Below are 19,363 nucleotides of genomic sequence, written 5' to 3'. Positions count from 1 at the left end.
ATCATCAAATACCCATACAATCCATAATAACGTCGTGTACAGACACTCCGCCAATGACAGTCCACGACTAAGTATGTATTGTGTGTTTGAAACGCGTTGGAAGATTGTCTGTACGCCACGTTTTGATGGATTTTATGGCTTTTTGATATTTGTATGAAGAAATTTTTAATCTGGAGTGCTGGATACCCCTCTCTTCATTTGGATGTCTAACAGCATATGGTTGTAGCACTTTTCCGTGCACCCAGAGAAAGCAAGTACATTTCCAGGACGCTGGTATAATCCTACTATAATACGCTGCAGATTTTCTGCTCTGCAAATCTGGCTGCAAAAACAACCATATATACTGTATGCCTCATGCCCTAAAGGTATCCTGAAAACCATTAGAGCTGTTGGAAATTTCCATGACTAGAAATCAGTTTCCTACATCCATATGGGACTCTTTCGGCAGAAAGCACAGGGATCTCTTTTCTGCATTACTACTTAGACGAATAGGAATTTTCGGCAACAAAGCTTCTGACTTATTTGCATAGCTGACCATCCTCAGCATGGGACGAGGGATTTTCTGCTGTCGTGGTACAATGTGGTTCTTTCTCAGAGATAGGACTAAATCTGATGACCACAAAATGGCCACATGTTAACATCTGTATGACAACAGCAATTTCTCACCGCTGGTCTCATGACCTGAAATGATAGCTTCAGATGTCTCTGAGGCTGCGGTCAGACGGCCATAGCTTCTCACATCCGAGGAAATTGGGTTGAATATGCAAATTACACTGATCAAACTCTGACTAGCGAGTGCTCAGAGTGCGATCTGATCCTCTCGGATGAGAGAACCACGCTGTGAGGAGAAAATGGAGAACATCATTTCTCCATCTTCTCCATTCTGTGAGTCTGCAGAAATTGGATTACTCTTGGATATCATCTGAGCGCAGTCTGATGGTTTCTACGCACCCAAAGACTTGAATGGGTGAGCGGCAAAGTGAATCACAGCATCATTGACACCTTCTGCCCCATTGAATAACATTGGTCCTAGCACTATCCAATAAAAAATCGGATGGCACTTGTCCAGTGTATAGCCTGGTGTGTGTGAAGGACAAAAGGGCATTTTCACATAGCAGAAATTTGATCACCATTTTATTTGTAATACAAAACTACCAGTGGGTCCGAAACACAGAAGAGGTCCATATCTCTTTATTTTTTATTTAAAATCCTGACCAAAATTCTTCCATTCCATATGAATGAGGCTTAGCTCTGCACAAACATCAGATAACGCTTATCTTTACAATAATATATGATGACTTTTTCTAAATGCTTAGTCCAAGGAATCTTTACTCCGGGCATAAGGGGTCCATGACAGAGCTGGCATTGCTTTCGGGATCAGCCATCTGCTCTTACTAGCATTACAGGGATTTTGTTTCAGAAAATAAATGATTTGCTAAATCAAACATGAAGTGGATATACTAGCTTGTCCAGATTATACAACCACAGTACAACTACATAGGCGAGCCCGTAGCCCAGAGGCCGGCACTGACTCGTAATACTGGCATTATTTAGAAACTCGTTTCCTGTCAATCTTGGAACATGTAGAGGCTTTGACTGGACAGAGATCGAAACAAGCCAGAATACTGCTGTCGCAACATGCTAATGTTTTGTGGTTTTCCATTAGCAGTGTTTGAACAAGCACCTTCTGCACAGAACAGACCTCTTGGCAAGCCACAGGCTAGTAAAACCCACCACATCCTGGGTCCTGCCCTTCTCGTGCCTGGGGCAAGTTGCCAACAAGACTACAATCAACCTTGGCTGTGGGAAACAATGAAATTTCCAGCCTTCATTTTCTGCATTGGAAGTGGTTCCTGTAGGAGACATCACTAACGCCTGACAGATGAATTTAATTACACAAAGAGCAAGCCAATGCATCTGGCACCTGTTTGGAAAGAGCATCTTCTCCCAGATGGACAATGGGTGTTTAGCTAAGTAAGCGTGACTGCATAATAAATGAACGTGGCTTGCCATAGATAACACAGGTCAGGGATGCTGGTGGTACTTAAAGGCTGACAGATGCGCCATGGGGAAAAATCCTTTTGTGTTTCTTAAATGACAAACCAATACATCTTCCCTAACGAAATCTGCTCTACATTTAACCTTCTATGTGTCTTCATCAGTCAACTTAGGGACCAACTGGCTGGTCATCTCGCGGCAACAGGTCAGATTCAGTATGAGCACTGTAACAGCAACATCATGTTGAAATATCCTTAGTGTAATGCACTCCCTTCTGTGGTACTGAAATCCTGATTCCTGAAAGGCATCCAGTGGGATCTCGTCACTATGACCAAAAGCTGGGCTGTTCTCCATAGTATGCAGGATGTACTAAGCCAAATTGCTTTCTACTTTTCATCATAGCCAATAGAGAGAAAACAATGATATAAATAGTTTTTGAGAAGACAAGGATACCCCACTTATTGTAAGGACAGATGCTATGTGCACAAGCACGTTTCCAGTCATACAAAGCACTTGATTTTTACTTACGTAGGTTTGATATACTTTGTATCAAGAAATACATCTAATCTAATATATAAGGCTGAATGTGTGTGTGTGTGTGTGTGTGTGTATGTGTGTGTGTGTGTGTGTGTGTGTGTATGTCTGGGATTGGCATCTGCACCGTCGCAGCTAAAACCACAAAATTTTGCACAGTCACACGTCTGGACCCCGAGAGCGTCATAGGCTATGTTGTGAGGTGAAATTTTAAGCCCGCGCTTTCCAATTCACCAAACAATTTTGCCCCTATCTACATAATGGGGAAAAAGGGAAAGGAAAAGTGTTGGAGGCAAATTGACAGCTGCCAGATGTGAACAAGGGGGACTTAAAGAATGAGAGCGATGGCGCCAAAGAGTATATACCGTACAGTTGCTAAGGTGGGGCCCCGACATGGGATACTCACCACACACGGGGTATGAACACACATACAAAATGCGCCACACACTACCACGTGCTTGAACACATATACTACCCTCAGCACACATTTCACCACACATACACCAACCTCGCCACATAAAAGTTGAATCACAAAAGTCACCGCTCAAAATTCGCCACACGCAAAATTCGCCCCATGCAAAACACGCCACATGCAAAACTAGGCTCACGCAAAACTAACCACATGTGCAAAACTCACCTCATGGAAAACTCGCCACATGCAAAACTTGCACACGCGGAAAAATTGCCACATGCACAAAAGTTGCAACACATGCAAAAGTTGCCTCACACAAAACTTGCACATACTCAAAACGCACCACAGAAATCTCGCCACGCACAAAACTCGCCATGCGCAAAACTTCCTGCACTCAACTTGCTACACTAACCTGTCACATGCAACTCGACACACAAAAAGTTGCTACACGCATGTCGCCACACAAAACTCATCTCACAAAAGTCGCTACATGCATGTTGCCACACGCAACTCAACACACACAACTTGACACATGAAACTCGCCCTAAAACACACACAAGTCTGGTATTATCCTTCAAAAATAAAAATCTGATTAATAAGCAGACAAACTACAAGAGCAACAAATGTACCATATTGGAAATACGGCAGCTGTCAGTCACATGACCTGTCTATTATGTGTATGTGTGAGCTAATACATACTGCCAGGGGGGAGGGCTTCCTGCTGGCTGGGGATTTATCAGGCTGCCAATTTAGCTTTCAAATACTGAGGTAAAAATACTGACAAAATTATGTGTGAACGAGGTCTAATACAGGTAGAGATGACATACAGGTACATACTATATACAGGGGAGATGACACACAGGTATATACTATATACAGGAGCAGATGACACACAGGTATATACTATATACAGGGGAGATGACATACAGGTATATACTATATATAGGAGGAGATGACAAACAGGTATATACTATATAAAAGAGGAGATGACACATAGGTATATAGAGGAGGAGATGACATACAGCAGGTATATACTATATACAGGGGAGATGACATACAGGTGTATACTATATACAGGAGATGACATACAGCTATATACTATATATAGGAGGAGATGACATACAGGTATACAGTATACTATATACAGAAGAGATGGCATACAGGTATATACTATATACAGGAGATGACACATAGGTATATACAATATACAGGAGGAGATGACATATAGCAGGTATATACTATTTACAGGGGAGATGACAAACAGGTATATACTATATACAGGGGAGATGACATACAGGTATATACTATATACAGGAGATGACATACAGGTGTATACTATATATAAGGGAGATGACAAACATGTATATACTGAGGGGAAAATGAGAGGTGTGAGGTAAAAATGAGAGGTGTGAGGTGAAAATGAAAAGGTGTGAGTGCAAAATTAGAGGAGTGAGGGAAAATAGTGGAGTGATCGGAAAATGACAGGTGTGAGGTCGAAATGACAAGTGTTAGGGGGGAATGAGAGGAGTGGGGGGGAATGAGAGGAGTGAGGGGGAAAATGAGAGGTGTGAGGGAGAAAATGAGAGATGTGAGGGGGAAAATGAAAGATGTGAGGGGTAAAATGAGAGGCATGATAGGAAAATAAGAGAAGTGAGGTGCTATAACTAACCACAGATAATTACTATGCCCAGGTAACACCGGGCTCTTCAGCTAGCCTATATATATAATTATCTAAGGGCTTTCCCGTCTGCCTGTCTGTCTGTCTGTCCTGGAAATCCTGCATCTCTGATTGGTCGAGGCCGCCAGGCCTCGACCAATCAGCGACGGGCACAGCATGGCAACGATGATGTCATAAAGGTTGCCTCGACCAATCAGCGACGGGCACAGTCTGCCGCGAATTCGCCTCGACCAATCAGCGACAGGCACAGTATCGACATAGATGTCATAATGGTTGCCATGGCGACGATGATGGCATAAAGGTTGCCTCGACCAATCAGCGACGGGCACAGTCTGCCGCGAATTCTGGAATCATCATTGGCCATATACTACGGGGACATGCATATTCTAGAATACCCGATGCGTTAGAATCGGGCCACAATCTAGTCTATATATATAATTGTCTAAGGGTTTTTCCGTCTGTCTGTCTGTCTTTCTGTCTGTCTGTCTGTCCTGGAAATCCCGCGTCTCTGATTGGTCGAGGCCGCCAGGCCGCCGCCCCAGGTCTACTTGTACTTGTTTTTCAAATGCACAGACTTGGTGCAACATTGCCTAAAGCAGGACTTCTCCACTCTGCTGCTCAAGTACAATACCTCCAATAAGTCACAAGAGAGACGATTGAAAAAATGCCAATAATTACATCATTTTAAAAAGACATTTAGACATTACATTTTTGTCCGGGATTAGAAATAGCACTCTGATTTTTTTTTCTAAACAGCACCATGTTTGTTCATGGACTGTTTTTGGTTTTGAAGCTCAGCCCCCTTTACTTCTATGGGAAGGAGCCCATGGGGAGGCAGACATGAAGATGGTTGTAGAAAAGAGAAGAATCACTTTTTAAATCATAGGAAAAAACCCCTTTATTTATATGTTATACTTCTGATTAGAGATGAGCAAAACTTTTGAAATTTGGATTCACCAGCTTTTGCTAATTAAAAAAAAATGTGGTTCATGGTGAATCGCAAGTACTTCAACTGCCCAAATAAAGATGTATATAACACTTTGAGATCTCTTAGGACTGCATCCAATACCTTTCAAAGTCTTCATCACAAATAGAGCCTTAGTAATTTTAAAGTGACCTCAGCATACATGCCAAACGAAAATATCAGTAATCGAATGGTAACCGTTCTTCACTTCTGTGCTATCGCACACACTATCTGTATAATTTGTTCACTGTTAAATGGCTTCCTCTTCTTATTTCTATTGCTAAACTGTGAGCTGTGATGTTGTGATGTACTATCACTAAACAAATTCATCCCACAATGGCTGCTGCATTCTCTGCTTCTGCTTTTATATAGACTATGGTAATTCCTCTTGATTGGCTGTACCTGATCATGTGATGTGACAACTGATAGGCATTAAGACAAATACCACCTGACCTCATGTAAGTTCATATGAGCCTTACATGGTTGATGTAATCTTCTGCAATGTGTAAAATGGCAGGCGCCATATTTCGCCATTTTGGTGAACAGAATCGCAAATTGATTGAATTGAGTTCAACGCATTCCTAAACATTTGACACAAATTTGATTTGCATCTAGTTGATTCATTCGCCTCCATGTGCTAAAAAAGGTTTTCTGAGTTGTGAAAAATATTCAGCTGGTGGAATTGTGATAAAATATAAGAAAAACAATACTTAACCCCTTTACGGCCTATGACAAAGGTTCGTCATAGGTTGCCTCACTCTCTTTGGTGCGGGCTCCGTCACTGAGTCCGCAGCTTTTTCGGCACATAACAGCTGATCTAATCATCTGTCATGTGCCTCTAATAACCGAGTGTGGAATCACAATCCACCTGCAGCTGTGAACATGTTAAATCTCTGACAGCGACATTTAACTTGGGTTCCATTAGCTCTGCCCATCGGCACCCCTGTCACATGACTGCAGGGCGCCGATGGGCTGGCATGACAAACCGGGGTCTGCAGGAGATCCTTTTGGTTCTCATTGCCGAACTGCTATGAGCACCGCCCCGTGGCCGGCGCTCTTAGCAGATAATATGTCTGCTACACATAGCATAGGGCTCAAGCTCTGCTATGTGTAACACAAGTGATCAGATGATTGCAGGTTCAAGCCTTATAAGAAAATTATTGAAGCATGTAAAAAATAAAAACAGTTTTTAAAAATATATTTTTTTAAATAGTAAAGTTCAACTCACCTACCTTTTGTCCCATTCGAAATAAAGCAATAAAAAAAAATTCAAAAATACACATATTTGGTATTGCCTCATTCATAAACAACAGATCTATCAAAATATGAAAAGTATTCATCCGAACGGTGAACGGTATTACGACAAAAAAAAATAAAAACACAAGAATTATGTTTTTTTTGGTTGCAGCAACATTGCAATAAAATGCAATAACGGGAGATCAAAACATATCTATCCCAAAATGATATCTATAAAAACATCAGCTCGGCTCGCAAGTAATAAGCCCTCACCTGGCCCCAGATCCTGAAAAATGGAGACGCTACAGGTCTCAGAAAATGGCACAATTTTGTTTTTGTTACAGGCTTTGGATTTTGACCTGGAGAAGCATAATGGCAAGTTAATTTTAGACACTACTGTAATTCCATACCATTAGGGATGCAAGCTATTGAACTGTGTGCAGATAACTAACTGGATGGTCCTGCTACTTTTAAGTTTTTAGGACACAGATTCCATAAAGAATTTTCAATGGTAATTCATCTGACCACAGAACAGTTTTCCATTTGACTGCAGTTCATTTTAAATGAGCTTTAGCCAAGAGAAGACATCAGCGTTTTTGGATTGTGTTAACACATGGATTTTTCTTCTTTGCATGATAGATCTTTAACTTGCAATTGTGGATTCCACCACTAACTGTGTTTACTCACATTGATTTCGGGACATATTTCAGAGCCCATACAGTGATTTGCATGACCGAATAATGCCTGATTTCAATGCAGTACTGAATTAAAGCCATTAGATCACAAGTATCCAATATTGATCGTCAACCTTGTCCCTTGTGCACATGGATTTCTCCAAAATCTCTGAATCCTTTGATATTATGTACTGTGGAAGGTAGGATATTCAAAGTCTTCGCAATTGAACATTGAGGAACATTTTTCTAAAATCATTTTACAATTTTTAGATGCAGTTGTTCACAAATTGGTGAACCCCCGACCATCTTTGCTTCTGAGAGACTCTGCCTTTATCGCACTCTTTTTTATACACCGTCACGTGACTTAGTTTAAAATTGACCTTCCAGCTGCTTTTTCATTAGTAACACTTTCTTTACCAGTGCTTTGGTAACCCTATCCTTTCTTTTCTGAGATGTGTTGTTGCCATCAATTTCTAAATGAGTAGATTTTTTTTTTAAGAGAAATTAAAAAATGTCTAACAGTCAACATCTGACCTGTGTTCTGCATTCTGTGATACATAAAATATGGCTATAAAAGATTTCCAAATCATTGCATTCTTGTTTTCTTTTCATTTTATATAATGTTTCTACTTTTTGGGATTTGGGTTTGTAGTGAATATAGTACAGCATAATATAGCATTGTGTAGTAAGACTATGCTTACAGTGTAAAGAATATGGCCTCACAAATCTATATACAGTATCCTTTACATGTTATATAGCAGCTAAATATACAGCTGATGTTTTCTGCAAATTAGAATACAAATATGGACAGCCTTCAATCCATGTTTCTTAATGTACAGGAATTATGGATGCATATCCATCATGTATCACGTAATGACAGCATTACGGGATGAGTAAAGCCTACGTCCTTTCATTATGTTACATCTGTACTCTCAGCACATTTTATAGACCTTCACAGAGTACTTCCCACTCCACTCCACTTTTGCCTGCTGATGCCAATCATAATTTTTTCTAATTTTTTCCACGGCCCAGATTTGTTATAATAATTGACTAAATGAAACTGAGAACTTATCTTTCCGCTAAATCAGTGTTAATATATGGCTTATGTTGAGAATCCCTTCCCGAATTTGCCAGCTCTGGACCAGACATGGGAGACGGGACATGCTGCTATTTAGTCTTTTCCAAGTCTGATTGTGAGAATAAAGCAGCTACGACATGCAGTGTTTTCCCTACATTGAGAATCTATTGGCAGCAAAGCCGGAAGATTTCCAGCCCAACAGTTTCACTTCTTCCCTTTCAACGATCTCTAAAAGCTAAGTCGCATTATCTGAAGTCATTAACCTGGCTATTTCTTTGTAGACCCAGGGTATGAAGGGTCCGAATAGTCTATTGCAAGGTGATGGGATCAGACCAACACCATGATTGCCACATTGTGAACAAAGACTGTAGGATCTGATCTTTCTCAATAAATAACTAAATCCATTGTAGCCCATTCAGTCCTGAAGGGCTCTCTGATCCTGCAATTACTATCGAGCACAGAACCTGGCATTCTTGTACCATAATGTAATCTCCCCCCACACAATATCCAACCTGAATTACCACCTTGTCTGTCTGCGCACCCTCTACATGTGCAAGCATAAATATAGTGATTTTGCTCCTAAAATTTGGGTAGAACCTTGCCTAGGAAAAACACTTTTTTAAGGTCATTTTTTTTCATGCTTTTCAGAAAATGGCTGAAATTTAGTTTCCCCCCCCCTTGTTATTGCCTTATTACATGATAAATAATGGGCTGCGTGGGTGACTTCTTTTTCATTATTTCAGCTGCAGGATAATAATGATTTAACCCCTTTGCCGCTGAAAGAACCACCATTTCATTAGATACCAATGTGTCGCCATTCCCTTGGGCTTCGATGGAGTTTAATGAACTGTGATTGATATCTGAAGGAGCTAGAAGACGACTGAAGGACTGCTGTGAGGTTTTAACCAGCTGTTTCTAGGCACATGATGGGATACTGATTAGAAAAGAACTGTGCAAAGCTTGATTTTTGCCTCCCCAATTTTACAACATGTCTGTCTAATGGAAACTGCAGGGCACCTACCGTTCCATGCCAAGTCTAGCTAGTCAATTACCAACCAACCCTTAATCCAGTCACATCAGAAGATAAATGGGGGAAGCAGTGGACGTAGGCAGCTCATAATGTATGCCCTGTGTGTCTCAACATAAAACAACCAATTTCTCAACTGTCTGAAAGACAGGATTTTCTTTGAAAACAAAAACACATCTAAGGAAATCCCCGACAGCTTTTTCAGCTCTGTTTCTAAAAAAACATAGAAGAAAGTAGAGGACAGACAGTCTCACATAGCGCCAAGTCAGATGTGTCCCCAGCACTTGCCATAGGAAGGAACATCACCGCTAACTTGTTTGTTCACCAAGACACAATGATATGTGGAGTCCGTTTGGATGATCCCTCTTGTTTTTAATTACTTAACTGAACAGTATCAGGGAACGTGATGCGTTTTATTTAGGAAATTGGATCTTTCACACAGTTCTTCTTTTTTCTACTTCCTACTTGATGAAAGCACTCCCCAGGACTAATCTGCGTAAGTGTTAAAATGAACTTCCATCTGTTACTCAACAGCAAATTATTGAAACTCTGCATGGCACTGATGGAACCAGCTTGGCACAGGAGGTCCATAGGAAGCAACGCAGTGCAATACAGACAGAATACATTTGTCATACTGCCCTTTTCCCATTGGCAGACATCAAAACCGGTCAGGTGCCTCCATCAATGTGATCCCAAAAAACTGTCAAAACTATTCCTCACCATCCGATTTATTGGGCGTCTGATGCTACCAGCAGTGATGTTCCCAATATGATAATTGTAACCACACCATATGCCAGGAGATGATTTAGTGTCACTTCTCTATGTCACGCTGCTCACTTCAGACTCAGTCCAGCCATTTGCAGGCTTTTAAGCTTTAGTAACTAATTTTAAGCTTTAAATACTTTCTGTCAAGGGCTCTCATAAAGACCCAGCATGTTTTATGACAGTCTTTAGAAAATTTCATGCCATTGAAAGGGCAGGCAACTATTTTCTGTTTTATGATCTGTCCTTTTAACACATAACGCATACTTGAAGAAGGTAGGCAACAATGCCTTAACCCATAGATGTTAGAGCAAAACTGTAGAGGGTTAATGGCCAATTTATCTCTTTTTTTAAAATTTCGGGTTATTACTGTATTATAAGCAGAGAAGGTTTTTTTTTTTATAGCAGGGCAAATCTAGGTGAGATCAGTTGTGGTTTTCAAGATGTAGTCGATCAAGCAGTCACATTATGCCCAATCCATCAGATGCTCTCTGGGCATGTTGCTTCTTGTAGTTTCATGACAAACAAAGTCACGCATTGCCAGCGCCTGGTCTAGAGTATTCAGTGACATAGGTCCCTTAGGTGATAAAAGATTAATGAGCACAGGAGTTAGAATATGTCCACAGTCTGAGTGACATTTGTCATGACCTACATTACATGGTTCTGGCCAGACGACATTGAGGAATAATCAATGAGAGCTAAGGGCAATGTCACTTACAGGGTGCTAATCTTTAGCCACTACCCATGACGATGGATATACTTTCCTGAATGTACCAATTCACCATGACACAAAAAAGCCTCCAAGTATATCTCCACATGTATAGTACAGGAATACTGTGTGCCTCATGAGGATAGACAGCAGCTCTGTAATTAATTACATACAGGTAATGCTGCGCACACAGCCATGCGGACATGTTACGCTCCATAACAGTGGTCATTACGTGGAATGATACCAAGTATTAGTCTTTACTCCTAGTTACTTATCATAGCAGATAGTATACATGTTCTGAAAAATATAGAGTATTGAGTATGAAACAAATCAGCTTGTGGTCCTAAATGTAATCTAAGGGCTGATATAAAGGAGTCATTGTCCTTAGTGAGAGGCCTGAGGGCAGTGGTCCAACTTAGGGATGTGACCCCATCTCTGACCATTCAATGTGTCACCTTTTGTCAATAAATTGTCCCTGTGGTGTGGAGAAGATGAATTGCTTGGTAATAAATCAGGGCATCCTGATGTTAGTAAATGTAGGGGTTGCAGTAACATATCCTAAATACAAAGTGCCCTTATCCAGAAAGCACCTTATCAAGGGTAGCTTCTGAGTGGTGGCGTTGTCTTCTAAGCAGCTACCTCAGGGATTAACCCCTTCTCTATATCTAGATCCACAATCACTGCATCCTCATTAAAAACACTTAATTTCATTATAGGGACGCGTGGGAGTAATGGATTATGTGCACATTAACCATGGGCAAAACCAAAGCTTATGTCTGATCTTCACAGGGCAACATCTGGAACTTTCCTCCAATATGATACTGACCATTAACCTGACTAGAATTAACCCAAGGGGTTCTGAACGGGCAAACAATCTAAAACATATTGTTCCTGAGAATAATACATACAATGCATATCAGCAGTTTTAGCTTTTATCTCCCAAAATGGGGCTTCTTTTAAGATTTATGTGTAGTGGATTCATACTTGACCAGATAAATGGATAAATAGATAGATAGATAGATAGATAGATAGATACATAGATAGATAGCAGTAATCGATGGCTGTACATGTAAGACTTCTCAGCCGGATAAATTACTTTAACCCCCTGGTCCTCAGCTTCCATTTCCTATCTTTTATCAATCCAATGCAAAATGATCTCTCCATTACCAGGCAACAGCAGTTACAGAGTATCTAAGATGATTTGCTCCGATTTACTGGAAGGCTGATGGCTTTACAAACTTGGATCTTCTCCTCTTTCCTTTGAGCTTCCGTCATGGAAACTGATTTATTAAGCTTCCAGCAAACAGAAGGTTAATCACAAAACTCTATCTATCTATCTATCTATCTATCTATCTATCTATCTATCTATCTATCTATCTATCTTTCTATTATCCATCCCTCACACCCCAGTTTGCCCAGTCTCCCCTGCCACATGCCATTACAGTACAGAGCATATACCAGCAGATCACTTACAACTCCTCGGTTTATATCCTCAGCTGTAGGGGTTGGTGCAGCCATAGATTCCCTCAAAGCAATCAAAAGAGCGATCAGGAACATCTCCAGAGGACAAGAACACTCTTTGGAGGAAATCCACCACATCCCTTGTCTTCCTCCTCAGCCCTGAGTGAATGAAGGAGACATTCATATGTGCACCCTCTTCACATCTCCAGCCAGGGCACCATCAGCAGCTCCCATCCACATCCCAGGCTGATGCATGGGTATTATGCCATAACATATCCATGGTCACCTCTGGGCACATCCAGGGAAGTTTGCAAGATTCAGCACAACAGGTCAAAGTGCTAGATTTCAGCACCTGGGAGAGCTCCAAAGAAATGATCAGGCTTAGGACAATGAGAAGGATGCAGCCTTGTACCAAGGAGAGCCTGGCTTCCTAAATGACTGGTGGGGGCAGATGAGGGTCCTCAGCAGAGGAATCACCAACATCCAAGCCTTCTCAGCTCTGGAGCTAGAGAGGAATCTGTGCTGCCAGTGTGTGGAGTTGGAGATGGTGAAGGAGGAGTTGTGTGTGGGAAGGAGCCTCTGCAACCTATAAGTGCAGCTGGGAGAGGCTTATAGGCAAGGAGGGGGACTAATTAATATTTGGTCTGGATTCAAAGCAAGAAGCTTCTAAGCTGCTACCATCCAAGTGAACGACAGAGGGCTGAGTTGAGCCCTGCAGGAAAATTTCCTTCTTAAAATCAAACCTGAGTTGAGCTCCCTGGGCATTGCCTGGGAAATGTTTTACTGTTCTGGAAGGTGAGTTAACATCAGATGTTTTCTCTATTATAACAAGATGGCAAGACTCCTACTAAATGTATCCAGCATCTCTAGAGTCAATATCTAGCATAAAATATATAGATTTTTTCAATATTTTATATTTTCTGTGTCTTGTTTCCCTGTGAATTGTAAGAAAAGATCCAAGTTGTTGAAGTAGTCTGTAAAGAATGATTTCTGATGATTACTTGCTAAGCTGAAGGGAATTGCAGATTCTCTGTCCTTGTGTTACTGAACACATTCGATGAATACAGGATGCCAGGCGTGAACTGTAGGCACAAGTGTAATCTGCCCATGAAATGGCTCCTGCTCCATCACCACAGATTACTATTGGAACTGAAATCATATTTTCGTCTGTAATTAGGCTGTCGGCTCCTCAGTGCTAATATATCCCTTGTTTACACAGAACAAAGGACGATAGTACAGTATGGTGGCATAATACCTTACTGTATTCATCTGTGGCCCTTCAGCTATTGTGAAGCTGTAGCTCCCAGCATGCTAGAACATTTTTGGTAAGTAGGATTTGGTGACAGCGGAATTTTACAAACTATGTAAGAGTAATGGAGTGTTCAACTGCTTTCCTAATCCTGAAGATAATAGTCGCACTATTGCGCAGTGTCATGTTGTTTTACATGTAACATGAACAGTGCGTTGTTTACACTGTATGAGGGTAATTTACAGCATATAACAGTGTTATTTTATACTGTAATGTAGGGTAAGCAGTGGGTTAGACCTCGGATAGTATAGTGCTGTTTATATAGCTAAGTGCAATGGTGTAGGACATAAGATAAGGACAATAGCAGAGGTGTAGCTAGGGTTTTGTCTCAGGGGTGGGGAGGTGTTGGTTGAAGCTTCTGAGTGGGCCCCTAACCAGGTAACCTTGATTACAATTCGGTGACGCGCCCTAATAGTGGAGGAGAACCAGCATAGATATTACCACCATACAGTCAGTGGTAAATACAGTCCTACAGAACATATAAGAGATCACAGCACAGTTACAGATAATGTCTTACCGCTGACGTCCTTTCTGATGGAATTGTTCACTTTTCCCGTCTTTTCCATCTGGCCCAGACCGACATGACAACTTCTTCCAGCCAGGACTCGTCTGCATGCAGAGAATACAAAAATGACGTATTTCATTTCTCACATTCCAGCCCCAGCATCATCTATTCCCAACCTGCACAAACTCCTCATCCTGCTGATACCCCAAATACTGAGCCACTGCTGCCGTATGTGTCCCTATTACTGCACCTGATACCCCAATACTGAGCCGCTGCTGCTGTATGTGTCCCTATTACTGCACCTGATACCCCAATACTGAGCCGCTGCTGCTGTATGTGTCCCTATTACTGCACCTGATACCCCAATACTGAGCCACTGCTGCCGTATGTGTCCCTATTACTGCACCTGATACCCCAATACTGAGCCGCTGCTGCCATATGTGTCCCTATTACTGCACCTGATACCCCAATACTGAGCCGCCGCTGCCGTATGTGTCCCTATAACTACATCTGATACCCCAATACTGAGCCACTGCTGCCGTATGTGTCCCTATTACTGCACCTGATACCCCAATACTGAGCCACTGCTGCCGTATGTGACCCTATTACTGCACCTGATATCCCAATACTGAGCCGCTGCTGCCATATGTGTCCCTATTACTGCACCTGATACCCCAATACTGAGCCGCCGCTGCTGTATGTGTCCCTATAACTACATCTGATACCCCAATACTGAGCCACTGCTGCCGTATGTGTCCCTATTACTGCACCTGATACCCCAATACTGAGCCACTGCTGCCGTATGTGACCCTATTACTGCACCTGATATACCAATACTGAGCCGCTGCTGCCATATGTGTCCCTATTACTGCACCTGATACCCCAATACTGAGCCGCCGCTGCCGTATGTGTCCCTATAACTACATCTGATACCCCAATACTGAGCCACTGCTGCCGTATGTGTCCCTATTACTGCACCTGATACCCCAATACTGAGCCGCTGCTGCCGTATGTGTCCCTATAACTACATCTGATATCCCAATACTGAGCCACTGCTGCCGTATGTGTCCCTATTACTGCACCTGATACCCCAATACTGAGCCGCTGCTGCCGTATGTGTCCCTATAACTACATCTGATACCCCAATACTTAGCCACTGCTGCCGTATGTGTCCCTATTACTGCACCTGATACCCCAATACTGAGCCGCTGCTGCCGTATGTGTCCCTATAACTACATCTGATACCCCAATACTTAGCCACTGCTGCCGTATGTGTCCCTATTACTGCACCTGATACCCCAATACTGAGCCGCTGCTGCCGTATGTGTCCCTATAACTACATCTGATATCCCAATACTGAGCCACTGCTGCCGTATGTGTCCCTATTACTGCACCTGATACCCCAATACTGAGCCGCTGCTGCCGTATATGTCCCTATTACTGCACCTGATACCCCAATACTGAGCCGCTGCTGCCGTATGTGTCCCTATTACTGCACCTGATACCCCAATACTGAGCAGCTGCTGCCGTATGTGTCCTTATTACTGCACCTGCTTTGTAAATTCTAAAGCACCCCCTCTATAATATAGTAATGCCATGTGCAAGTGCCCTAGAAAACAGTGTCCATATTTTGCCCCTAGAAAGTAATATTGCCCTGTGTGCCCCTTTGATAGTCACAGTAACCCGAGTTCCCCTATAACAATAAGTGCCCACTTTACATTTAATAATGTTCCGAGTCTCCCCCTGTACAGCTCCCCTATACACAGCATGATGCTCCCTCACTGTATAGTACCACCCACACAGTATACTGACCCCTTAGTAGACTCCAAACTCATTGATGGCTCCAACACTGTATGATGGCCCCTTCACTGTAATCTCCACACTGTATGATGGCTGTTATGATCAGGTAATTCAGAACCACAATGGACATTGAAGTTCAGAGCACACAAAGTGACCTGACAATTACCAAAAACAAAGGACGAGCTCTGAGACGTGGGAACTCTGCTGACCGCAATCCCTAATCCTAACACACCACACTAGAGGTAGCCGTGGATTGCGCCTAACGCTCCCTATGCAACTCGGCACAGCCTGAGAAACTAACTAGCCCTGAAGATAGAAAAATAAGCCTACCTTGCCTCAGAGAAATTCCCCAAAGGAAAAGGCAGCCCCCCACATATAATGACTGTGAGTAAGATGAAAATACAAACACAGAGATGAAATAGATTTAGCAAAGTGAGGCCCGACTTACTGAATAGACCGAGGATAGGAAAGATAGCTTTGCGGTCAACACAAAAACCTACAAACAACCACGCAGAGGGGCAAAAAGACCCTCCGCACCGACTAACTGTACGGAGGTGCTCCCTCTGCGTCTCAGAGCTTCCAGCAAGCAAGAAAAACCAATAAAGCAAGTTGGACAGAAAAAATAGCAAGCAAAAATAACACAAGCAAAACTTAGCTTATGCAGGATAGTCAGGCCACAGGAACGATCCAGGAGGAAGCAAGACCAATACTAGAACATTGACTGGAGGCCAGGATCAAAGCACCAGGTGGAGTTAAATAGAGCAGCACCTAACGACTTAACCTCATCACCTGAGGAAGGAAACTCAGAAGCCGCAGTACCACTCTCATCAACCAAAGGAAGCTCATAGACAGAACCAGCCGAAGTACCACTCTCGACCACAGGAGGGAGCTTGGCCACAGAATTCACAACAGATGGCCCCATAGATAACCTCTATATAGTATAATGTGCCAGATAGTCCTCAATATAGAACAAAACAGTACCCCTATAGGCAGAACCTGTAGTATAAGGCAGTACCCCTATAGGCAGACCCTGTGGTATAAGGCAGCACCCCCCTAGGCAGATCCAGTAGTGTATAAGGCAGCGCCCCCCATAGGCAGATCCTGTAGTATTGGGCAGCACCCACATAGGCAGATCCTGTAGTGTATTAGGCAGCAGCCCCCCCATAGTCAGATCCTGTAGTGTATTAGGCAGCAGCCCCCCCTAGTCAGATCCTGTAGTATATTAAGCAGCAGCCCCCCCCCCCCATATTCAGATCCTGTAGTGTATTAGGAAGCAGCCCCCCATAGTCAGATCCTGTAGTGTATTAGGCAGCAGCCCCCTCATAGTCAGATCCTGTAGTTTATTAGGCAGCAGCCCCCCATATTCATATCCTATAGTGTATTAGACAGCAGCCCCCCCATAGTCAGATCCTGTAGTTTATTAGGCAGCAGCCCCCCATAGTCAGATCCTATAGTTTATTAGTCAGCAGCCCCCCCATAGTCAGATCCTATAGTGTATTAGGCAGCATCCCCCTCATAGTCAGATCCTATAGTGTATTAGGCAGCAGCCCCCCATAGTCAGATCCTATAGTGTATTAGGCAGCAGCCCCCCCATAGTCAGATCCTGTAGTGTATTAGGCAGCAGCCCCCCCATAGTCAGATCCTGTAGTCTATAAGGCAGCAGCCCCCCATAGTCAGATCCTATAGTGTATTAGGCAGCAGCCCCCTGTCACGATATGGTATGAAATATCTAATAGTTTCTCTTGCTAGCAGGCTGTGGGCTAAAAAGCCCCCCTTCCCTTTCACTCAGCCAAGAGCTTTCCTTTCCAAGGTATGGGGGAAGAGGAGTTTATTACCTCTAGCTCGGAGAGCAAAGGTATTTACGACCGGCATCCCTGCAGTGAAAAGTGACCAGCTAGAACTGGATTATAAGTCTCTAGAATCCATGGAAGTTCTTTGTTCTGTTTTTGTAAGATATTAGGCAAACCACTTAAGATAAGAACACGAAGATATATATTCTTAATCTCCCTCGGTGGATCTACCCATCACTCTAAACACGGGCTTCTAACTCCATCTGGTAAAGAAGCAGGGATTTCTCTGTAAATATGTATCACAGATAGGACATATTTGATCTCATTAGAATGCCCACGTTAATCCGAGATGAATGCTGGGTTTGTTATGACTATGACATGTTTTGTAGCGGAGTTATAGAAATTAGATAAAAGTTAGGGTAAAATTAGTTAACTGAAGAGGTAGGAGGGACGAGGTGATCCAACCCCTTTCTGGGATGTCACAGGCTGCAGCTATAACTGTCTGCCCAGATCCCAGAAGTTTATTCTTGTCTTTTTCCTGGAGAGCCCTGAGCACGTCCAATGAACTGGGACATATGGAAACTCCACTAGCCTGGTTGCCTGCAATGCTTTGAACACATGTAAGTGTTATTCTCATGTAATCCTTGGTTTTTTTTTATAATTACCCTGTACATATTTGCAATTGTCTCATTTGTAACATCTTTGTAAAATATTTTGATAAAGCACTGCCTAAATTTTGTGGGGTATATTATTTAATACTAGTTATTTCTCCATGCTCTAAAAACGTACTCTAAGTCTCCTGAAGGGAATTACGCTACTGTTTTGGATTAGCTTCGGACCCGTTTAATCGAAGCTGGTGGCAGCATACGTTTTGTACTGGGTAGTTGGGTGTCGTTGTAGCGACTGCGGCGTTAATAATTATTGTTCCTGCCTGAGCGGGAGTAGTTTATCGTGTCGCTGCAGCGTGCCCAATAGCCAGTACATAGCAGGCAGCCTTTCTGGCGACTAATTACCCAGGGTGCAGTACCTAATCTGACCTGAGAGTAAGGGGGGCACCAGAGAGCTGCAAGTGTTAAGTGGAACTGTAAGCGTGATATACATAAATCCCTGCAGTTCGTGGTATAGTGAAGAGCAGTGGGATACCTAAAATAAGCCCCTGCTGTAAACTAAGAGGTCAATAGCCTTGTGTGTGTTTTTTCATCACATTGTGGAGTGGAGGGATAACTAAGATAAGCCCCCCTGCAAATGTGATAGCTTTCTGTTGGCCTAAAGTCACCCCGACCCGGGACGTAGGAGTGACTGTCCTATAGTGTATTAGGCAGCGGCCCCCCATAGTCAGATCCTGTAGTTAATTAGGCATCAGCCCCCCCATATTCAGATCCTATAGTGTATTAGGCAGCAGCCCCCCCATAGGCAGATCCTGTAG

The 19,363-nt window shown here is 42.7% G+C and overlaps 1 protein-coding gene across 2 annotated transcripts in view; it reads right to left on the bottom strand.

Moving 5' to 3' along the window:
• MMP17 (matrix metallopeptidase 17) overlaps positions 1-13,054 on the bottom strand; it is a 281,400-nt gene extending 268,346 nt beyond the window's left edge. Inside the window, exon 1 of one of the 2 annotated variants that reach the window (XM_069756062.1) lies at positions 12,546-13,054. In XM_069756062.1, the coding sequence (XP_069612163.1) occupies positions 12,546-12,671 (126 nt within the window). In that variant the 5' untranslated portion in view covers positions 12,672-13,054. The remainder of the gene's footprint in view (positions 1-12,545) is intronic. The other variant, XM_069756063.1, reaches the window with a different exon arrangement.
• Between the last annotated feature and the right edge of the window lie 6,309 nt (positions 13,055-19,363).

This window comes from Ranitomeya imitator, chromosome 1 (genome assembly GCF_032444005.1).
Source record: "Ranitomeya imitator isolate aRanImi1 chromosome 1, aRanImi1.pri, whole genome shotgun sequence".
NCBI lineage: Eukaryota > Metazoa > Chordata > Amphibia > Anura > Dendrobatidae > Ranitomeya > Ranitomeya imitator.
The sequence above is the reverse complement of the archived record's forward strand: the minus strand, read 5'-3'. Positions and strand labels throughout refer to the sequence as shown.